Source organism: Opisthocomus hoazin, chromosome 6 (assembly GCF_030867145.1).
Source record: "Opisthocomus hoazin isolate bOpiHoa1 chromosome 6, bOpiHoa1.hap1, whole genome shotgun sequence".
Classification (NCBI taxonomy): Eukaryota; Metazoa; Chordata; class Aves; order Opisthocomiformes; family Opisthocomidae; genus Opisthocomus; species Opisthocomus hoazin.
The window spans coordinates 60,543,271-60,567,572 of NC_134419.1; the positions used below are offsets into that span (position 1 = coordinate 60,543,271).

Below are 24,302 nucleotides of genomic sequence, written 5' to 3' on the forward strand. Positions count from 1 at the left end.
GCCCGGCGGCGAGGCCCAGGCCGCCGCGCCGCTCCGGCCTGCCCCCCCCAGCCCCTCGCTTCGTCTCTGGGAGCGCCGCCCGCCGGGGCCGCTCACACGGATGCGAGACCCGGTAAGCAGCCGCCGCCTTCCCCGGCCCGGGCAGCGCGGGGCGCTGCCTCCCCGCCTCCATCCGCCGCTTCGCGCCGGGGGTCCCGGCGGGCGGAGCGAGATAAGCCGCGGCGCCGCGCCGCCCGCTGCCCCGCCGGGGCCGGTGCGAGCTCCGCCAGCTCCGCCGCCCTGGCGAACGCCCCCGGTGCGCGATGTCTGCGGCCCGCCCCGGGTGCGAGGTGCCGCGGGGCCGGCAGGCCCGTCGGGAACCGCCCTCCTCCGGGCAGGCGGGACGGCACCGGCGGGCGGCCTCGGGGGGCGGGGAAGCGGCCCCCGGCGCGTCGCGGTGCCGCTGGCGGGGGCCGGCGGGCCCGGGCGGGCAGAGCCGCTGGCTTCACCGCGTCTGCAGCAGCGGGGGGTTGTGGTGCGGGGGGCAGCGGAGCTCGGGACGCTGTCGCGTTTCAGGGTCAGCAGTAGTCGGTTTTTAAAGAATTTCCACACACGCGTGAGAGATTATCGTCGGAACAGAAAGTGAAATGATGTAAAAAAAGAAGGTGCGTTCGGCGGGCGTCTGTAACTCTCTCTCGAGCTGTTTCTGCTGGTGAGCCTCCCCCTGCGCCTGCCTCCTGCTGACCTCTGGGCCTCCGGCGTCCCCGTTCGCTTCTCGCAGCGGATGCGCCGTCCTGCTTCAGGGGGGTGGCAAAAAGTCTCTGCTGGGGGAATTCCTCTCGGTGTGGAATTCTTTTTATTCAATATGTGCATGGTTCTGAATTCTTGGCTGAGAAGTCAAGGGCAGAAAAAAACCCACCTTCTACAGAGAATGAAAAGCGGTGAGATTGAGAGGTCTTGGGTGGACTATGGCTCCTAGCAAGTGCACTCCTCGGGTGAAGACTGGCTTTCAGAGGGTCCTGTCTGCGCAGAAGTGGGTTTTCTCCTCGGTGCAGGCTGAAGTGGTTGACTGTCCAAAGCTGTAGTTAGCATATATTTGATAAATTGTCTTAGACCATCGGGTCTAAGGATACAGACTGATAACTTCATGAAATATTCCTGGGAGAACGGAGTCCAGGTTTGTTGTTGTGGGTGTTGTTAAGGCAATATACTGTGTTCCTCTGCAACAGCTGGATTTTCTGATGTGCTAAATGCTTTTCTGCCTGGTATATTGCGTGTCTAGGTGGTAAAGGTATGAATAACTGAATCAAAGGCCAACGTGGACAAGTCCAGAGTTTCACAGGATGAGAGTGTAGGAACTATTCCTTTCAAATCAGGTATAATTCTGTAGGTGCAAATGTCATAGTTATGTTTTTTTAATAGTATTTTAAATGGCTATAAGTGCAGGGGGATTATTTTGTAGTATTATGTTTAAAAATATGGTTGAGTGTCTTGATCAATCCTCCAGTCATGTATATTACCAATAATGCTCTGGGGATACTGTGAAGGCATTTCTCATGTGGTTTTATTCACATGCACGAAGTATGCTCAAGGTCAGGCCTTAAGGCATTTCCTGGAAGTTAATCACCAAGCTGAGGAAGAGTATAGCTCAAGGTGAGGGCTGTCGTGAGATACTCAGCTGCTGAGGGAGCGACAAGGTGACTTACGCATGAAGACACTGAGCAAACACTGTATAAAAATAAATACTTGGTCTCTGTTTGCTGGACTTGTATGCATAGTGGATTTTTTTATGTTCTTCTCTAACTCCTGAGGTTTTATTTCTGTGTTAAACATTACGTTTCCAGTTTGTGTTCTGCAGCTTGGTTTGCTCTCTTGTAGCAAAAGTCTTTTTCTGTACCATTTTAATAAATATTTGACATTTAGAGTGCCATGCCAAAAAACATATTTTCTGGTCATAGTTTGCAGTATAAATAGAAGTATCAGTTTATGAAAGAAAATGATCTTGCTTATATGGTTCCTGAATGATCCATGTGCTGTGGCTTAGTGCTGTTGTTGCACAGATATCCGTATTATAAAAATCCAGCATTTTCACTGTTACGTGGATGATGCTACCCCATGGCAATGCTGTGAGTCAAGCACCTGCTCAGACACAACACCGTTGCCTACCACTTCCCACCAGCAGCTCCGGGTGACTCACAGTTCAGCACACAACATCAGGGAGACTGTGGGCTCCCTACATTGTCAACATAGAAAGTACCTTCCTCTTTTAGCATCTCTGAACCACCCTCACAAGGCCTTGAGAGACACCTAGCTCTGTCCATTGATATGGAAAGGAGCTTGGATAGGCTGTGAGGATCATTAGACTCATCCTGAAGGAAAAAGCAAATAACTTGGAAATCAGCTCAAAAGTAGTCTGCGCATAGCTTCACTGGGATGAACAGCCTGTCTGCCCACAAGTGTATAAAATGTCAGCCACGCGTCATGGTGCTCAGCTTTGATATTCTGGATAATTCAGCTGACTTTCAAGCCACGCTGTGAGCTGACTGTGTTATAGTCAGTGCTGCTATAAAACATTGTCGATTACTTCATTATGAAATCAGCTAACTGTATTATCTTAATATAAGCATCGTGCCACAGAAACATGCCAGATTAACTAGTAGATATTTGTACTAGCTGACCACGCTCTAGCCTGTATGTAGTGCCACTATCAGCTTTTCACCTGCACTATTCTTACTTAACCATTAGTGTACAAAATAGTCAGGATCCATTGAACTAATGCACCAAATTCTTTTTTTCTAGTTTCGAGGCCACAAGACAAGCAGCATTGTTTACAGGCAATTGAATAGACTTCACATGAACTGTGAATTTGTATGTCAGACAGGTCAATTAAATTTAATTCTCCTTTTTTTTTTCACCTACATTATGAACCACAATATGTAAGACAAGAATAGCAGTTTGTCAGCAGATAGAAACAGAAATTGATTGTAGCAACCGGTTACTCACGCAATTAACAAATGTCAGTATTAGAGGTTATGGAGTCTGAAAGCATTGTAAAATTAAATAGTAACTGTTGCTAGACAAATCATTACCTTTTGTAGGAAGAACAGGAAGGTTCTTAAGTCTTCTGTCCTAACGGGGCTTTGCCTCTGGGAGAAATGAGGCTGCAGGCAGGAAAATCTGTGAAACCTGAGGATTTGCAAGGAATCATGCTTTCTTTGTTTCTTGGAAGTCTATGAAGTATTGCAGACCTCTGTGCTGATCTTGGCCTCATTTGTTTCCCTTAGCAACACAGCTTCTTGTCTTCATGGTGGAAGGTAGTTTTACCAGTGAGGTTATGTATTGCAGGTATCTCTCTTTTTTTTTTTTTTCCTAGTATTTCAGCTGAATCATCAAAGAACAAATTATATAACAGCTATTTCTTTTGTTTCTGCCCTCTTCTGGCTTACTGTGCCCTGGTACACCAATGTGGATGGGGGATTGTTGTGAATTTCCTAAAGGAAGGAAATGGCACTGTTTCTCTACAGCATGGCTAAAACATCCTTGTAGTGGGTCGTTGGAAAGATGCTTTTCTGTGTTGCAGCAGTGTATTTCCATGACTGGCTAAGAAAGCTATTGCTTGTAATCCAAGAAATTCTAAAACTGGTGATGCTTTATCCATGATGTTAAAAATACTTTTCTGCTGAAACTGAATGGTGTTACCAAAATAGGGAGAGGGAGGGAGGGATTGTGTTTTGCTTTGACATGAGAAACCACAAGAGAAAGAATTGTTAGTAGGTCCCAGATGGATGTTTGAATGTTCAGTATTTCCAGTCTGTTTTTCAGCACATTCTCTTTAAAGTGATGAATATGTTCACAGATATCATATCTGTATACAATACACCTCAAATGCGTAGAGTTATGTTGTAGTAGCACAAACATGCCGGATCTTGACTTCAAAATATTCTGCATAAAAATAAGTGAGAAAATAGGTGAAGGTCAGAGATCTCCTCTGTGCTCTGAATCAAAGAGAGAAGCCTCCAGGTTCTACATTCGTATTCTCCATAGGGAGTAAAAGTCAGGTTCTTGCATGTGTCATGTTGGATGTTAACTACATATTGTGGTTGTTTATCAGAGTTTTAGCAGATCCAGTGGCTAAGACTGGGTGCAGCTTTTATATGTGCAGCTTCTTCATGCAGTAATGTTTGTATCTGTTCTAAAAGGAAAACTGTTCCTAGAAAAAAGGCAGTCAATGATATTTGAGTAGTTACATTAACTGGCTGCAGTCATCCAAATATTTGCAGAACAGTTTTAGAAGTCTTCAAATAATTGTTCTAACTTTTTGAACTGCGGGAAAACAGACCCATTTGTCACCCGCGTTTTCTTTAGGTGAAAATAAGATTCAATTTTGTCATGTAAGGTGCAGCACATAGTGGCATAACCACGCAGGCAAGACTTGGGATTGGCAGATCTGTGCATAGAGGATGTCCTCTGCACATCATTTCACCCTCTCCGTACCTGAGGAGGTGAAGATGCTACTATCTGTACATCATGGACACAGTCTGAAGAAAGAGCGCTAGGCAGTGTGCTGGGAGGTGAGTGGGACTGGTCCTGCAAAGTAGGTGAAAAAGACTATATAACCTTGAGCTATTTATAGGTGAGATGGTTGTATAGCTCAGCAGCTGCTTCTGGGAGGTGGTGGAGCCTGGGAGGAGGTCTTGGCAATGCTGTTTAAATGGATCCATGGAGCTAAGGGTCAGAGTTAAATTGTGAACCATTACTGAGACAGGCTTTTCTAGAGCCAAGCTTGATAGCTCCTGCTATGAAGAGCAGCTTCTCCAATGAAAGGTGTGGGGTTCTCGGCAAGTTGCTCCTTGCAGTGCTTTTTTTTTCATTGAAAGGCCTTTCTGTTGTTTTTGGTTGATTAGGGTTTTTTTCTGTGTGCAAGAGAATGATCTTGCCATGACATTCAGTCCTTTGCTGTTTTGTTTTTTTTTCCAAGAGAGACTACTTACTATACTAGCTGAATCACTTGCTGTCAACAGTGAACAGTTGTTTTAAAAAACATGTTGACAGATGAACATGCTGCTTCTTTTTGGAGAGAACCAGCAGAAGGCAGTTTGCTATTTAGGCTGTGTTTTAGCATATTTTATATCAAACCAGAGTGTGTGTATAAATGATTACGTGCTGTGCCAATAAATGGCCTAGCATTTCAATAAGAGCTGAATGAGTTAGGTGCCAGTGTTTCTAACTTATTTTTCACCAAATTCATTTTAGACATCCACTTTAAAGTACAGAAATAAGGTATCAGCACCATGGGTGACTTACTAGCATGGAACAGTCCTTTATCTTGACCTGGCAGTCACTGGATATGCCCTGTTTTATATTTATTGAGACTATTAATTCCATTAAGGGTAATTAAAAGGTGATTTTTGCACTTGCTGATTTGACTGTTTTAGTGAGGACTGATCCCTTTGTGGTTTGAGATGCATCTTTATTGTGGGATTCTATAGTCATCACACTTCATGGTGTAGTAAAACACAGTATTTCTGTTTTAACTTCTTATTACTGTATTAAAGTATGCTTTTTTATCATGGGATGAATGCAGAACAGGGCTCTCGAGTAGTTTGTAAAAAGTGGAACTATGCCACGTTTTAGCTCTTATATTAACAATTATTTCTGGGTAGACTGTAAGGATACTGATCCAAATTAATTCAAGTGAATTATTTTGATGGGAACCACATCTAGGCTTTACATTCCACCAAAATTATCAAACAAAGGGATGAGTATTTGTGAAATAACCCACTATTAAAAAATATGCAAAGAATAAATCATTGCTAATGCCCCAAGTCCCTGTTATTTTTAACAGAACCTAAGCTTTGAAAGAAAAAAGTGCTTTGGAAAATTTTACCAGTGGTGTCCTTAATGCAATTTTTTGGTAAGACCAATAGTCAAAATATGGACAAGTGTTGCTGACAGCAGTAAAGGTGGTGTGTTATGACCAAGTCCCCTGGAATTTAAAAACATGTTACAAAGGAGAAACTAATTTCAAAGTATCTAATAACAATGTTTCAAAGTAACTGCTGTTACAAAGTGGAAACTAATGGTTAAACTAATACCTACAGAATCACAGAATCACAGAATGGTAGGGGTTGGGAGGGACCTCTGTGAGTCATCTAGTCCAACCCTCCTGCCGAAGCAGGGTCACCTACAGCAGGCTGCACAGGACCTTGTCCAGGTGGGTCTTGAATATCTCCAGAGAAGGAGACTCCACAACCTCCCTGGGCAGCCTGTTCCAGTGCTGCGTCACCCTCAGAGGGAAGAAGTTCTTCCTCATGTTCAGATGGAACTTCCTGTGCTTCAGTTTGTGCCCATTGCCCCTTGTCCTGTCACTGGGCACCACTGAAAAGAGTCTGGCCCCATCCTCCTGACACCCACCCTTGAGATATTTATAAGCATTTATTAGGTCCCCTCTCAGCCTTCTCCAGGCTGAACAAGCCCAGCTCCCTCAGCCTCTTCTCATGGGAGAGATGCTCCAGTCCCCTCACCATCCTCGTAGCCCTCCTCTGGACTCTCTCCAGCAGCTCCTCATCTTTCTTGAACTGGGGAGCCCAGAGCTGGATGCAGTACTCCAGACGAGGCCTCACTAGGGCAGTGTAGAGGGGAAGGAGATCATCCCTTGACCTGCTGGCCACACTCCTCCTAATGCACCTCAGGATCCCATTGGCTTTCTTGGCAGCCAGGGCACACTGCTGGCTCATGGTCAACCTGTCGTCCACCAGCACTCCCAGGTCCCTCTCCACAGAGCTGCTCTCCAGCAGGTCCGCCCCGAGCCTGTACTGATGCATGGGGTTGTTCCTCCCTAGGTGCAGGACCCTGCACTTGCCCTTGTTGAATGTCATCAGGTTCCTCTCTGCCCAACTTTCCAGCCTATCCAGGTCACGCTGAATGGCAGCACAGCCTTCTGGTGTATCCACCACTCCTCCCAGTTTTGTGTTATTAGCAAACTTGCTGAGGGTAGTTAGGCAGTTACTCGTTTATAAAACTAGTAGTTAGTTAGTAGTTAGGCAGTTACTTGTTTATAAAACTAAAAAGCTCATTCAACATTTAAAACCCCTTCTGAAGAACGAGAAGCAGCCTCAGGATGATGATAAGGAGTTGAAATTCACTCCCCACGCCCTGCACTCAGCTAGTTTCTGGGACGCACTTGTACACAGAGCTCCTCTTCTGGGCTGTGTCTTCTCCAGAAGGTTTCAGCAACGCAGCTTCCAGTGGAGTACAGCCAGTCACTGTGTGCATCCTCCGCCAGAGCATGGTCTGCTTGGCTTCGTTGTCTTTGCTGGTGCAGTCATCTCACATAGATTATATTGGTGAAGGGCATATCAGACTAAATAGACTTTTCAGACTCTGTCATAGGAATGCATGAAGACTGATACAAGCTCTTTCTGCCCAGATTGTGAGCTGGCTTCACACAAGGCATTGCAAACACAAACTGTGTAACTTAAGTAGTTCATACTGCACATGAGATAATAAGCCTTGCTGTGCAGCCATGTGTGCCACCTTTCACTACCACAGAGCACAGTTAGGTAGCTTACAGACTTGGTTAGGTCATGCCTCTCTGGCTCCTGGCATAGGTAGAGGGGCTCTTGTTTGTCCACATCCATCCGTCCTTGCTATTGTTCGAAACATGCCAGTATGCAGCCTGCTTTGAGGACATTGGAGAATCTGTGCTGAGTTGTGACAATATAGCTCCCAGAAAGCCTTGAGAGTTTGTGTGTGCATTCTGCAGATCTTCTCATACCACCTCTGTCCTATTAGCCTACTCTTGAGGTACTTGATATGTTGTAGTATACTTAATCTATCTTCATGTTCTACTATTTGCATAGACTTTTAAGTTAAAATTACTGTCTCTGCTTTTCCCTGGTACTTGGTACCATGCTTGTTAGCCTGAACAGCAAGAGTGACTTTCAATGCCATTTCAAACACTGATTTTCTCACTATATTTTCCGTGGCTGAAGGCCTTTGACTTAATAAAGGTAGATTTTACAGAGGATCAATGCATAGTATAATAAGCTGGATCAGATAAGAAAACGAGTGGTTTTTGAGGAGGAAAAGAGATTTGGTGAGAAGTGCCATTACCAATGAAATCAAGGAAAGTTTCTTAACTATTGAATGAATGTTAAATTCTCGTATTCTGATAATGAATCTCAGAAAGTTCATAATTAGAAAAAGCTTGATTTTCATGCTAAAGGACATTTGTTCTTAATGAAACATGACCTAAGCCCATCTAAGTGAGTTGGAGTGCCTGAATTTGTCAAGCAGAAAATGCATGTTTACTCTTAGAATTTAGAGCATTTTATACTCTAACAGATTAAGACAGCTCCATGCTAGTGTTGCTACTTATCCCATGTGGCTGGGGTTGGAGTGCAGTTCACTGTATTAGCATAACTGTTTTGTAGACGTGAATATAATTGGTTTCAGTTACACAGAGAGGTTTGGTGTTTGAATTTCTCTTTGCTCTTACAGAATGAAAAATCAGTCTATCTCCATAAGACGGAGTCACTCTTCAGTGCTGGGCAATTCTTGTCATGTGCTGTACAAGTGTTGAGGGCACATTTTCAAAGCCAGCTCATAGCAGTCTAGGACAGCACTGCCTCAGAAAGGGCCACTCTGTCTATTTGCTTCATGTTTCTGCACCCTCCCTTGCATTCTGAGTTTGGGAAGGAAGTAATTAATTTTAAAAATCTATTTGATTTTAATTTGGATCAGCTACAATATGTCTTGAAGTGACTGGTGTCAACAAAGTGACAGTACAAAGAAGTATGGTGAGGGAGAGAGGAGCCCCTTGGCTGTATCGTGGTCATTGACCAGCTGCAGGTGATTGTGAAGCTGCACTGTGAGGACCATTATGTGCAGAGGCATCCCAGGGAGCTGGCAGACATGCCTATGGCTGTGTTTTCAGTAAAGCTTAACTTTCCATGTTTTGATCATTTAGAATTCTGACCAGTGTTTCCACGTGTTAACAATAACATGTTCGAGTGCAGTTGTAAGACTGCCCATGTTCTATCTAGGATCTTGGTTTTAATTACACTGCCATGTGTAATTGCTAAGATATTTGAGTCTTATTGGACATTTTTGTAAAATTTACACAAATTCATCCTAGTATTTCTTCTTTATTTACGGTGTCTGGGTTTTGGTGTGTTCCTGAAGCCAGATTTAAAAAGTCAGTTTCCTCTTTCGTTTGCAGCGATTCTTCTGCTAAGCTCTTGCACAGTGGCTTGACTTGTGCTCTCTGCAGAGCTGCTTCATCCATTCAAAGCTCTGACACAATTTTGAGGAAGTGTGAGTTTCTGCTGTTAACAGATGTGTCCTCTTTAAAGTATTACATGTATTACATAGTATTACATGTTTTTCCATATTATGAATGCTTTTTTAGGTTAAAAATCACTGAAATAGTATCTTGATGACTTTAATTGTCTTAGAGACAACCAAGAAGCAAAATGTTTCGAAGTAAAGGGTTTTATGACGTCTCCCTGTGCCAGTTCCAAAGAGATTGGCTGGTGGATAACTTAGGCTTCTTTAACAAAGACCTCTTCAGCAATACAGACCCCTCCCTACCAAAACAAAAAAAAAAAAAAGAAAACCACCAATTTGTGTCTTTTGTGTTCCCCACTTGCTGCACTAACATTTTTCCACTTGCCCACAGCAAGGCTGAATGGTCTTCAAGGTGTGGTAATAGTTGAAAGAAGCATATGATCCATATCACATGTCCTCCATAGGGAAGCATCTCAAGCACATTCTGTTGAATGTCGATTTCCTCTCTAGGTTTTGGAGGAAGTCTTGAAAAGCAGTTTTCTTGCTCAAAAGCTGCTAGCTGAAATGGGGATTTGAATATAGAAATGTTTCTACACCCTTTATTTCTGAATTTTTTTTTCTTTTTTTTTGTAAACTGAATGGCTAGAATATTTTGCAGTTTGGCCTACTTGGATGCATACTTTAGACCAAAACTAGCCTTCCATTCAGCTACCCTAGATCTCCCACTTGCTTCTAAGGGAAATTAAAAGAAAAATAAAAAAATCCACAAGTGATGGATAAGTGAGTGAATAAATGTTTTTAAAATATATGCTTTTTACATCTCATATATTTTTTCCAAGTGTTACTCCTGAGCCACACAGCATATGAATGCAGAGTCTCTCATTGAAGATTTTATTTCTGCTTAGAATCTGAGCTGCAGGGCAGAAGACTAACATATGCACTGGTCAAGCTTTTAGCCTTCTTTCACAGTCTACCACATCTTCAGTGGTCCAGCTGAAGAAGGGTTTCATCTGGAACTAGCTGTAAGGCAGTATGTTTCTTGGTGTAGGCTAAAGCAAAAATATTTCATTATTGTGTTCCCATGGGGCCTTTCTACAGTTTGTGAATAGGCAATGAATAGGCTCTCCTGCCAAGTGATCATTAACGCCAGAGCTCCACGTGTATAAAATTAAATTGTTAAGAGAACTGTTTCCATTAGCACTGCAACCACAACTAATGTTGATGTCTTGGGTGTATAAGCCATGCTCCATTTTTTCGTCACAAATTCTGCAAATGTTTTGAATACCTTAATTTTGTAAAAGCAAGTCTTGAAATTGAATTCACAGACCTGTGACATACTTGACAATGAGAATAAAAATCTTGAAAATGGAAAGCATGTGTATAAAGTGAAGTAAGAATACATTCATTGAGATTGGCATGGCGTACGTGAAAGCGGAGTAATATTGATTCAATATGGTGGTATGAGTACACCAGTAAGGGCTTTTACAAGTAAAACAGGGTGATTCTGATTATTTTAAAGAAAGTGTATTACTTAAATGGGTTTAATGTCTTCTGTAATACTTACACTAATGATTAAAATCACAGGCTTATCTAATAGATACTGTTAGTTTTTGGAAAAAATGAGGAAGGCCTAAATACAGAAATAGATACTTGAGAAATGCAACCAGACAAAAATGCATTAGGGTTGTTTTTCTCTAACCCAGAGTCTTCTGGTCTCTAGAGAGAGGTGTGCTGAGAAAATATCTTTGCTGAACCTACTCTTTCTGCTTTTATAAAAGCATAAAGCATATTTATTGCAACATATAAAGTGCCTTCAACTTTCAGGACGAAATCTGCTTAGATTGGGTGGACAGAAGTGAAAAAGCACATTAGGAGTTTCATTTTCATATTTCCAGTGTGATTTGAATAATTCATTTCCCTTTCAGGGGTTTGTTGGGGTTTTTTTGCTGATGACCACAACATGTCTAAATATTTGTCTTTAGTTGTTCAGAGCTGTGCAAGAAGCAATTACTATCAGTTGACTCATCAGAGTTCATTGTGTTTTGAGTATTGTTGAAGTTGGCAAGCTGTGCAGGTGGAACACATGGGGCTTGAAATATTTTCTCTGCTTTATGTTACTGATACGAGTTTGTGTGTGAAGCTTTATTTTTAATTATAGACTTAGCAGGAAAACAGATGTCAAACTGACACTGTTTATGTTTGCCCAAACATACGCTCAGGGAAACACAGATTCTGTGATTAGTGTTTGACTTTAGAGTTTTTCACTTAATGCCTGAAAGTTGAGGTTTTTTGAAGTTGCTGTAAAAATAATTTCTTGTACTGTGTTCTAATCCACTATAATAACGTTAGAACAGATGAACTAGTCCACATCTGTCCTGTAAGCCCCCATGCATTCCCGTTTTAAATTCTAGATGCCTGGTAAATTTGGGATTATTACTAAATATGTAAGTACTGTGATACTCACGTAATGAGTGGGTACGGGCGTGTAAATTTACATGACATTTGAATTTATTTCTCATTGGAATGACTTGTCATATTTTTTCCAGCACACAGCCACGATCAACGTGTCTGTGTTCACATTTCCATTGGGCTAATAAACGCTGGGACAGCTGGCTGCAAATATTGAGCACTGGTTTGATACTGCCCTTTGCAGTCAGATGGAGACTTTGGAGGAAAAGAGTGATCTCCTTGGTTTGCAGACAGAGAACAACATGGAACAACCGTTCACTGTTAGCTCGTTGGTACGTATTGCAAAGAAATGCTTGAATGGCTTAGCAGCCTCTTGTTCAAGTAGGAAATAATTCAAGAGAGCTGTTTAGCGGTGGTGGCTGCCAGCTGCAAGGGTCTTTTCCTGCATGCTGCCAGGTCCTCGTGCTTTCTGCCTGATGGCTTTGTTGGAATTTATTTTATTTCTATATATGAGGTTTATGAGGTTTTAGCTTGTTTCAGTGATCAGGTTTTTAAGAAGTTAAAGTGAACATTTTGAATAGAAAGAGTAAAAATTGTCGTCAAAGTAAGAGGAAACAACTTGCAGTAGCCACTTCTTTAGCCACTTAACAGGAAGGTAAAGATTATAATAAGCAACTATGCTGCTTCTTCACTGGAGTTAGTTCTAACTGCTTACTCTTTAACTGCTTCATCTGAAACTGGAAATGAACATTTGAAGTGAACTGTTGACTGACCAGGGGAATTTATTGCTCTTTGTTAGCTGAACCATAACATTCTTACGCTATACATCACATAATGGAAATCTGAGTATTCAGGCTCTCCACCAAATTATTTCAATGACTTAAGACAGAACCTTGTAAAATTTCACGGGGGGGGTGGGGTGGGATTCTGAAGAGGACACACTTTGTGTTGCCATCGATCACTTCTACAGGGGTTTACTTAATTTTATCTTTTCTTTTTTTTTCTGAGATTTTTTTTGTAGTTTGAAGATTTAGGGAGGGGGATAAGATCACTTTTGATTTGTAATTGCAATCACAACTGATTTGCAATGGAGACACACGTTGGAAGGTTTCAGCTGTGGCTAGCGCTGGGGAAACTAATGACTATTTTGAGAATAAAGCTGAAGTCTTCCCTTGAGTTTCTTGAATGAGCCCACTTAAAGTGAAACATAGTATCTGTTTCTCTTTACTTATGTCTCTGTTCTTTTCCAGAAAAAGCTAGTTGCTATTCCCGACCATACAGACATCTCTGTGACCCCAGAAGAGAGAGTACGTGCCTTAAGCAAACTTGGCAGCAATATCACAATCAACGAAGATATCACTCCACGTCGTTACTTTAGATCTGGAGTAGAGATGGAGCGAATGGCATCAGTATATATGGAGGAGGGAAACCTGGAGAATGCTTTTGTTTTTTATAACAAGTTCATAACGTAAGGAATCATTTTTAGTCACTAAAGCTTATCATTCTGAGTAAACTGAAATGAAGAGTTGCTCTGAAAATGGAGCATCCCTTTAGATCAGGAGAAAAATATATAGTGTGTTCTTGAAGAATAGCTTTGCTTTTTGGAGATCCTTAACCACGGGCTTTGTTGTAGTTTCATCTCAACTGTTATTATAGCAGTCTTATCCATCTTTAACTGCCAGGCATAAACTAATCTAATACACAGAGGTTTAAGTTTACTGTACCAGGCTATACTATGAGCACTGTTTCCCACAGATTATTCTGTGTCTGCATGTTGGTTAAATACAGTGCATGGCTTAAAAAGCAATGTTTAGATAAGGTTCTTGAGCCTTTAATAGTTAACACCGTGTGAGCTTCTGCCGATCTTAAAGATGGTAGTATTGCACAGCACTTAAAAACATGAAAAAGTGGCTTTTTGCCTTTTTTTTACTTCCCCCAAAAGGTTAACTATAATTTATTGCTTCTTACATGAGTAAATTCAAAATCCACAATATATGTTCATTGTATGGTTATTCTCCCCAAGCAAAAAAATAAATCTAGACAGCTTTCATTACAAATCTCAAAATAGCCAGCTGAAAAATATATCATGGCAGATTTAAACTTTTTAATTAGCCAGTTTTGCTGTAGGATTGATTGGTTTGTTTTCTTACTTGTGAAAGGTTCTTTTTTTTAATAGGCATATTTTAAAATATTTGTAATAGGAGACCTCCCTTCCTCCTTCCTTATTTTTCTCATATTCTGAAAACTAGACCAAGTCTTTTTTATTCCACTTAATTTTAAATGTATGTATCTCTATAAAAAGAAGGTCTGGAGGTGAACGTTGCACAAACAGCTGATAGAATGATAGCAGCTGTGTGTTCCAAACTTTTTGCTGTTGAGTATTTCTGTAGTTTAGATGTATGAGCAGGTTAATAATGCTGCAGTTAGCTGTTCAGCTTGGTCTGGTAAAAATATCTGCTTTAATGATAGTCACTGCTGCATTCTGGACTTTCCAGTGAAGATTCAGCCTTTCGGCTAAGGAGAGATGAAGACATTAGACATACGATTTATTAACCCTGGCTAGGGTGGATGGTGCCTTTGAGGGCTATTTTTAAATACTGGCTGCTAGTTAATCCTTTTTTTAACCCAACCCACTACTAATGAAAACCAAACTACATTCAGATGTGGAAAATAATCTCCTGTCATTACCCTATGTGTCCCATACAAGTCTGTACAAGAATTTAAGTGTTCATTGAAACGAATGTGTAGAACCCTGCTTGGAGTCACCTGGAATTCAGTGTTTAAAAGTTGTATGAAACTGACTTTTCTGCCAACATAAGAACTGTTATGGATATTTCTCTGGCTACTGAGGCGAACACACGCATGTTTAATTTTCTAGGTTGTTTGTAGAAAAGCTGCCCAGTCACCGAGACTATCACCAATGTGCAGTACCAGAAAAACAAGATATTATTAAGGTAGGGTCATGGTTTCCTGGACTTCAAGAAATGTTTCCCTCAGAATCTCTCCGTTCTTTCCCAGCACTCGTTTTCCCAGAGTGCATGCATAGCCCACTGCAGCCACCACAGCTTGAATTCCGGATACCTTTGTCCATTAGTGTTTTGGTTTGATCACTTCATCATTACTGGAAATTAAATTACCATTCTAAAAGGTGAACAAGAACGGTCACTGCATAAGTTGGTAGATTGTTGGAAACCCAGGTACATCTATTTCTGAAAATTTCCATATTAAAAATACACTCATTTAACAGTACTTAGTTTGATTCTTCTCTCAGTTATGTGAGTGGCCAATAGTCCAAACTGACTATTACAAACAGAGGGGAAAAAGAGATGTATGGCATTACTGGTACCTGTGCAGTATTTGCTTACTCTGCTAAATAATCTAAACATATTTTTGCTGCCTTTATTACCAGATATGTATGTATTTAGAGGTTACCGGATTTTTTTTCCTTCAGCTGTATACAAAATAGTTTTGGTTGTTTGTTTTTTTTTCCTAAAAGAGAAATTTCAACTACAGCCTTACACTGAGCTTAAAACATCTGGAATTGCCCAATGAGAATTGTTGGAAGAAGCATAAATGTCTCTTGCTTCCTACTGCCTTATTTTCATGCTTCCTCCACTGTTGAAGCTGAATAACATCATCTTCAAAGCCAAAATGCTTCATGCCAAATTTTTGACGGTGGCCCACAATCTAGGAAAACATCCGTCTTGAGAAGGGGCGTCTAACATGCTCCTACGGCACTCTGTAGGATTAAGCACATGGTCTCTCCCTCCCTTGACTACAGCCTCTAAATTATTTCCTAGTAGCCTCTGCATCAGTGGTAAACATTGGGCATTGTTTTTGTTTTGTGAAACAAAATTGTTTTGTTTGCTGGGGCTGTCACTGGAAGCTACAGGTGTAGCTATCTTTGCAAATAAGCATTTTTTTCCCCACCGGGAAATGGGCATAATCAGTCACATTTCTGTCCAGGGAGTCCCAGAGAAAAATGCGGTGATCCCAGCTGAAACATTGAAAGTCGGACTTGGCTTTTTTGATAAATGACACCTTACAACAAAAGTTGTCATACACATACTAAGCAAAATGGAGACAACAGATTGATAGAAAAAGGACAAATCTTTGCTTGAGATAAGAAGTACTTATGTCACACTTTTCACTGACATAAATTAGTATAGCGTTATTGAAATCACTGTACTGTTAAACTTTCATAAGCTGGTGATTTAGTGTGCATTTCTTCCTTTCTTTCTTGGGAGAAGGGCAGTATTTTTATTTTTATTCTGTATTATTTTGAATCTGTATTACAGCTGAGTTTGCTTTCCAAGTGGTTCTTTTAAAAAGTGAAAAATAAACTTCTCTGTCTTTCTCCCCCACTCCAAAGAAATTGAAGGAGGTTGCATTTCCACGGACAGATGAATTGAAGAGAGATCTTTTAAAAAAATATAACTTAGAATATCAAGAATATATGCAAAACAAAGTAAGTTTTATATGGTTACTAAATCTTTGGTATGAATACTTTGTCTGTCATAAATCTTATTAAAAATTAAGCAGTAAAATGCCAGTTCTGCAAGAAAGTAATCATTTCATGAGCTGCTTAGAATGGATCTTCACTTATTCTTGGAATCTAATCAGTTGGTCATTTGAAAATAGGTAATGCAAGCGTGTGCTTGGAAATAAACATGCTGTGACATTTACGTAATAACAGTCTATGAATATCTGAATAGTCTTGAATACACTCCGATTTTGTTTTATCAAGAGAATACTGTTCAGACACTTACAAGAGTGTGTGGAAAAATCGTCTTGGCTCTGAATGTGCTCAGGTTTGAATTGATCGTGTTTGAGTCTTGAAGTAACTGTAAATACCTCCATCTTGTGTACTGAAGTCACTGAAAACAGGATCAAACTGTTTAAAACTTGTCTTGGGAAAAGTGAGAAAAAACTATCTTTTTCTTTCCTTCCCTTAAATTTGACCTAGGGAATTATGGGGGGAAGAAGAAAAAAAAACACTAAAACAAACACAAAAAGCCATAACACCCCACACCCCACATTCTTGTCACCGATTGGTTTGAGGCTTTCTTGTCTGCTCGATTTTGTTCATGACATTTAAGAAATGACTTTACTTTGTTTTTTTCTTTTGTTTCTGGAGATGCTCGATGCTCTCCTTCACCAGGGAGCAGGAGGGCCTGTTATAACCTGAAGCTTCCCTTGCAGTCTATAGAACAGCAGGTGGCTTGGGGCCAAGGGGCATGGACCAGAGTGGAGAAGGCACCCCACATCTCTGAGGCTGGGGAGCCTGTACACCACAGCCAGGCTGAGCAGTCCAGGGGAAGTGGGGGAAACAAAGCAGCAGGAGAAAGTTGACAAACCTACCCAAACAGCAGCAGCAAGCAACAAAACCAGAAAATCCATGTGCTCATGGATCTCTTGTTGCACTGAAAATTGTAAGAGCTTATGCTTGTGTCTAGCCTCTTCACCATCACTATTCTGAAAAGTCTTTTTTTAATGACTTTATTATAATGGGTAAACGAAGCAAGCGCTATCACTACTTAGGTAAGAACAAAAGGCACCACAGGCACGCGGATTGGAAGCTTCATGCTAGGAATCCCTTACTTACCATATTTTCTTCCACATCATGTTGCTTTTGGTGATATAGTTGCCTTTGGCAGTTCAGCAAACAGGTTGCTAAAAGCTTTTAAATAGTAATGACAGGATTGATGATTATATTAAACAACTAGATTGCTTCTTTTCCTTCTTTTTTATTTTTAGCATTTTTAGTGTTCTGAGAATGTCACTATTTTGCGTATGTTTCAGAACAAATGCAAAACTGAATTTCTGAAGAAACTAGAGCATCAAAAGCTAATAGAGGCAGAGAAGAAACGAATTGCACATATGCGGCAACAGCAGCTTGAATCAGAACAGTTTCAGTTCTTTGAGGATCAACTTAAGAAGCAAGAACTAGCTCGAGATCAGAAAATCAAAGGGAGCATGGTTATGTCTGAACAGATAGATGGAAATATGCTATCTTGTATTTCTGTACCAGAGAACAGTTCCTTATCTACTACACTGCTTGAGAAAAAAGAGAGGAGCGGCACACCTGGCTGTGCTGGACATTCACCTCCAGTAAACCGGGTATTAAAGCCCGCAGCTACTTTGAGTGCAGTTCAGAGTAAGTGCAGAGATTTTTTTTTCACTTTTTATTTTACCTGCTTCTTTGCTGATTATAGCAGTCCACATATTGTGTATGCATATATATGTATTCACCATGAGGATGTCCATGGTGAAATAAGCATGAACAGGTTGATATACACACAACAGTTCCATATAGTTTCTTCATTTTAAGAGAGGAGATTATTTGCACAGTTTCACATTTTCCAGTTGAGTACCAGTAGATGGATCTAGTGATTCAGCCTTAGTGTTCCTGTGGAATGAAGTCTGAATCTTGCCGTGGACTTCAAAGGAACAAAAGCAGAACCTGCGGTGATTCACCCTGGAAAGCCTTGGTCTGTGAAAAGCTATCAGCTCACCGCCACCTCAGAGGCGGGCTAGTGAGCGTGTCTTATGGGCTGGTGACCTCAGTTTAGGGTGAAGTGCTTGTGCTGTACATTTGTTCTCATTAGAAATCTGTGATGTGGTAAGTATAATTCTTTCACTTTTAATAAGTTCCTGTAGCTGTGCATATTTCCTTATTTCAGGGAGCTTCACTGTGTAAGCTGCAAATGTCTTTTTATCTCTCCCTCCTTGTTTTTGTTGTTTTTTTCTTTGTTAGCTCAATTGGCCGAAGCACTCAGAGGTGTCATTTTGCCCAGGGATCTCTGTCACAGATTTCTGCTGCTAGCAGAGGCAAATACAGTAAGAGGAATAGAGACATGTGGAATTCTCTGCGGAAAACTGGTACAGTTTAACCCTCACATTGGTATGGGGAAGACATATTGGATAGTGCTGTATTTTCCTGTAATGTATTGATTTCAGAGCAAAAGCATTGCTAAACAATTAGTCTTTAATGTAATTAACAGTATATTATGACCTGAGTAGTCACTTCAGCTTGCCTTATTGGGAAAACATCTAATCAAAGTACATTGCTGTCACTATAAAATGTAGCAAGTTTTTCAGCATGCTGTACAACACAAGCTTTTTCGAGTACTTTCTCTGGCATTCATGTAAGGTAAGTGAGGTTTAGTTACAGGACAATGAGATATAAAGACTGTTAGAATCTACTGGAGTCATCAAATTCATAATGGCACAACAAAAAAAGAAGAAGAAAATCCCCCCATCAAGCTGTAGAACATCTGATTTTCAGGCTGTTTTTTCCCTTTGACCTATTTAACACTGAATGTCCTTTCAGAGCAGGGAAAGATGTCATGGCTGATGCTGGCATAAAAGGATATTAAAGATGATGTCCCAGTGTATTTGACTCATATAAAGACAAAGAATAGTGAGAATAGTGATGTTCCAAGTTTCACAGAAAACAATTCTAGGATTCTCAAACCCTTTTTTTTCATGTTTTTTAATATTTTATGCATGTTTGAAAATATTTTAAACTATAACCTTTTCACACCGGTCTCTGAGAACGTTTCAATACAATCACCTTGTGTTGTTACCAATATGTTTTCATGACAAAATGCTAAGGCATGTTTTCAGGTGCAATAAGTCAGTATAGCTGCACTGGAATCAGTGGAGCTATACTGCTTTGTTTTAGCTGATAGGCTGACATCTTTCAGATTCTGATTCAGCACGTATTCATTAGTTCATTTGTTCCACTCCAAGTCAACGTTTGTTTTACAGACACATAATGAATTTACAATTACTCATGTAATAGTGCCAAAGCAATCTGCAGGACCAGACTACTGTGACATGGAGAATGTGGAAGAATTATTTGGTATTCAGGATCAGCATGATCTCCTCACTTTGGGCTGGATCCATGTATGTATGACTCATAGATTCTGGCTTGTCTATATCAGCTCTGCATACTGTATGGAGAAAAACCTGGAAATAACAAACTAAAGAAATAACTGGAATAATCCGGATTAATTTGCTCACTTAATTCTAGTTGTAGTGATGTAAATGAGCACTAATGTTCTCCATAGATGAGTATTTCTTAATGCAGTTGAGGCATCCTGTTGACACAATGGGCCTGTTTTTGCCAGTGCAACATCTGTTTATGTCAATTTAGGGGTATTTTATTACTTTTTATGCCATTTATTTTTCTATTGTATTCAAAATATTGGGTGCTAGGGCATTGCGTTGTTTAAATTTTATATTAATTTCACCCTTAGGGATATTGGACAATCAAGTAATTTCCCTTTGTCTTGTGCTGCTTCATTCCACATTTTCCCCCCATGATCAGAAAATTGTTTGTACATCTGGTTGTGAATGTGCCTCCATAAATCTCATACTGCAAAGCCACCCTAACAATGTAGAATCTGGGTTGATAGGAACTTAAGAAACCAAGCTGGGGAAGTACTGACGCTTTCAATTGTTACAAATTATTGTTCCTTCTTGAATGTATGTCGGCCTTGATTTGTAAGAAATATTTCATGATGTTGAGTTTTCCCTTTCTTTTTGTAGACACATCCAACACAAACTGCATTCTTATCCAGTGTTGATCTTCATACTCATTGTTCTTATCAGCTAATGTTGCCAGAGGCCATTGCAATTGTTTGTTCACCAAAGCATAATGAGTGAGTTCTGATTTTTCTAAGTAATATTTAGATCTTTTCCCCTGCTCCTTATCTTAAAATTTGATCAAATGCAAACAGCACATGCCATCTGGGATGAAGGGCAGAAATATTGTACTGTGAGTTTGTTTTCTTTAGGCTCTTTGTACTTGCATTCCAGTCAGACTCTGTGCTCAGTATTGTTTCTGGCTTCTCTCTCCTCCTCCCTTACCATCACCAGGTTTTAAATTTTATTTATTTTTATACTCTGCTAAACTTAGTAGTAATGACAGGAGCTGTTCTTCTGGAGACATCATTGCCAGTGCCCTGCCATGGACCTAGCTTCATTCTGTCTGATGAAGGAAGTGGAGGGGTTAGATGTATTTCTCTAGGATGATAGGAAAATTGTGATTTGGGGAGTAGAGGGATAAAGATCACTTTTTTGATAATAAGATCCTATTTTTGTATTTCATAAAATACAAACAATAAGTATCTAGAAAAACCTGGAACTGCATAACAATTTAGTGTGAAGGTTTATGATGGAACAAGTTGCCGAGAGAGGGTGTGAAGTCTACATCGTTGGAGGTATTCCAAACCTGACTGGACATGGTCCTGGGCAACCTGCTCAAGGTGATTCTGCTGGAGCAGGGCGGTTGGACTAGACTATCTTCAGAGGTTCCTTCCAACCTCAACAATTTTGTAATTCAGCTTTGGCGTGCTTGGCATTTCAAGGCCCCAGGGCTAACTCCATCGTTTAGACTGTGCATTTCTTCAGCCTTTCTTTGTGGCCTTCCACCTCTGTAGATGGCTTCCATGAATCCCATCCTGGTTGCCTAACTTCCTATATGGGCCATTCAGGTAGCAGAGCTGTAAATACGGCTTGAGTGGCAAGTGCACGAGCCCTAGGCTTTGTAACCCAGAGCACGTCTGCATACATTTTCAAATCTCTGGTCTTCCAAATGTCTTTCATAGCTTATGCTGCTACCCTGTAACCAATCCTAACCTGTTACTCCTCTCTGTAACCTTTATCAATCAGGTGCTGTCCTGTAGTTATTATGTATTAATGTTCTTTACAGAAGGGTGGGTTTTCTACTATTTTATGCAATACTCAATGCAGCAGTGCATTTTCTAGTGCTTTGTATTACTTGATTACCTAAAAAAGTGGCAGGAGGATGTGTACTCTCACTAGTCATTTACACAGCTAGCTTAAAGGCTGTTTGCTTTTAAGTTGCTCCTCGAGTTGTGAAATGGATTGCATCTGCTCCTGTATGAACTAGCCTTGGCCCTTAGTAGGCTAACCTGCCTAGTGACAGTAGCACCAGTACTGTGATTTTTTTCTCCTCTTCCCCTCATCGTCTCTTCCTTTACAGGAATACAACTCCCCTTGATTTCAAATGCCTTTAAGAATCCAGCTGAGCCTTGGCCCCTGTGTATCAAAGGTTACTGAGTACCATTCTGTTGTCCTTCTGTTAAGCTAAGCAATTTGTATGTGAAACCTTGGACTTGTATTATGGGAGGAGTATGTAACAGAAGTTTCATCTTTTGCTTTCCAGCACTGGCATCTTCAGACTTACTAATGCTGGCATGCTAGAAGTTTCTGCTTGTAAAAAGAAGGGATTCCATCCACATACAAAGGACCCTAGGTTGTTTAATGTAAGTATATAATCAAACGTGGTTTTGACTATTCAAATTCAGGCCCATGGTTCTGCTGCAAGGAGAAATTTTATGTCCCATGTCCTAGATTAGATTTCTAAACCACTTTTACCTGCTTTCAGAGAAACAAAAGCCACAATTTCAAATGGGAGTTATTCCTGAGCTCCTCAGTTTTTAAACAAAGAATTCAGTTCATCTCCTGACGTGCAGTGTCACAACAGAATATCCCAGCTGCTAAAAGGTGCAGCTATGCGTAGATTAAGCCCCATTTCCTTCATTGACCATAATTTTTGCCTGGCTTCTCATAAGTCTTTCTCAGTAGCTACCATATCTTTTGATGTTTTAATAGCATAGAACGCTAGATGTATGGCTGAACAGTATACTTGTTTGGAATTATCAGAAATGTCACAGCTCTCTGGAAGACAACAATCGTTACATTTGAATAATTAAGATTTTTTTTTTTTAAAGTGGGCCTCATTTCAAATACAGAGCATCTCGTATAGCTCAAAATAAAATGATCAAACGCAGAGAAGTAATGTTGAAAGACACTGGAAATCTTCTAGGACTCTCAGAATGTCAGTATTACTCCTCAAAAGAAGGAGAGGTTGGGGTTCTTTGTTTTGGTTTGTTCTGTTCTTTTATTGTTGACTGTGGAGATAATGAGAAGGTAGTCCAACTCTGAAAAATTTTAAGACTTTTGTTGCAGATGGGCTCTTTTTGGTGGTCCTTTACAAACTTAGTTTGTCAGTGAAGTTACTGGCCCCATGAGCTCAGTTATAATCATTAGACACACTGCTGGTATTGCATCTCAAACACAAATATCCTTTCATGTACAATCTCCGAAACAGATTGATCTTCCAGAAAAAAGTGTAAGATCACAGTCTCGCTTCCTGGAGGAAAAATATCAAGGGTGATAATACAGGAAGCTTCATGAAACCTGACTGAAACAATCATGATCTGCATCTGTCTGGTTTCTGGGAAAAACTCTTCTCCACAGACCCAATCCAAGCTGTTATTTAGTCATGACCTTGTTTAAAGACACTATCTAGTCCTAGATGTTTTAAAAAAATCCATCATGTGGGCAGACACATCTGAAGCCACTGCAGGGAGCGAACAGAGTTCACGCTTTGCTTGCGGCTGTCCCCCATGCACCTGTTCTAATGCAGCACGCAACATCTTCCTTCCCCATTTCGGGTGCCCCATGCTGCGATACATAAAGGATAGCACAGAATTATAATCTGTTTCACAGGCTAAGCACTAAACAATATCCTCTTTAGAAATTTATTGCTGATTGTATGTTGTAGCCCTTGCTTTATTCAGCAGTCTATACCTGTGACGGCCAGGGTTCCTGTGAACAGGCACAGCGACAGGTCCAATCAAAGCTGGATAGATAGGCATTCTATTAAGCAGGCTCAGAAATTTAAAAGGAAACAATAGTCCTCATATGCTATTTTATTGAAACTTATTTCTGTGAGTAATGGGTTGACTTCTTCTGCAGCCATGTACCCATGTGGTCGGGAAAGACATAAAGATAATTGTGCTGGATCTGAGGTGATACAGATGGACGATAGTGATGGCCAAAACAGAAAAATGGATTCCTGGTTTTCCTACATTTTCAGAAATTACATTTATATTTATACATTTTAGATTGAATGGTTTGATATTTATTGCTTGAGCCTGTTTTGGAGTTATTTTGTTGCTCTGTCAAGATGGAGTTCAGTGGCATTAACCCTGAATCTGTAAAAAAATCTCACCTATAAAACAAAACAATAAAATGAACTTCAAACAACAGTAACTGTGTTGAAATAAGTAATGTTTTCTTTGTCACTTGGCATTAATTGCTTTCTGAGAAGTAGGGATTTTTAACAGTGGTTGGCTTTTTGTGACTTCCAGCTATGTATATCTCTTCACTGCTTCAGTGAATTTACATTCTGTATAGTAGAGGCAAATACATCAGTTTGGGTGATTTTTTTTTTTTTCATCCTTTTACCCATTCCATCCTTGTATAGCTCGAGTTTCAGCTAAGTTATTAAGCAGAGAACACACAAGTCCTTTACCTGAGAGCTGACCGTCATCACATCTTGGAATATAAGAGATGCATCAGAGTCCCTTGGAGAAATGTGCCTTCTCCAGCAACCCTCTAGTAGAAACTTTTATTTGAGATCAAATTTGTATCCTGAAAGGAATTCCCTGGATCTGTCTAGAGTTAGATAAAAAGATCTAGATAGAGTTAGAAGGAAGAACCATACAAAGTTATTTGGTCTTACAAGAGTTTATTTAGTATCTGTTCCAAGAACCTAGATGACCTATACTTTAAATAATAAT

General features: G+C 40.5%; 1 protein-coding gene across 2 annotated transcripts; it reads left to right on the forward strand.

Moving 5' to 3' along the window:
- On the forward strand, window positions 1-23,728 carry STAMBPL1 (STAM binding protein like 1). 2 transcript variants are annotated; one of them, XM_075423390.1, is made up of 11 exons: window positions 1-112; window positions 11,817-12,011; window positions 12,930-13,147; window positions 14,558-14,633; window positions 16,052-16,147; window positions 17,482-17,836; window positions 18,437-18,561; window positions 19,453-19,590; window positions 20,236-20,348; window positions 21,878-21,977; window positions 23,476-23,728. In XM_075423390.1, exons 2-11 carry the CDS (start codon window positions 11,928-11,930, stop codon window positions 23,530-23,532), a joined length of 1,362 nt encoding a protein of 453 aa, XP_075279505.1. In that variant the 5' UTR covers window positions 1-112; window positions 11,817-11,927; the 3' UTR covers window positions 23,533-23,728. The 2 variants fall into 2 exon arrangements, with proteins under 2 accessions (XP_075279505.1, XP_075279506.1); XM_075423391.1 differs by lacking the exon at window positions 1-112 and adding an exon at window positions 542-644.
- The last annotated feature ends 574 nt before the right edge of the window (window positions 23,729-24,302 follow it).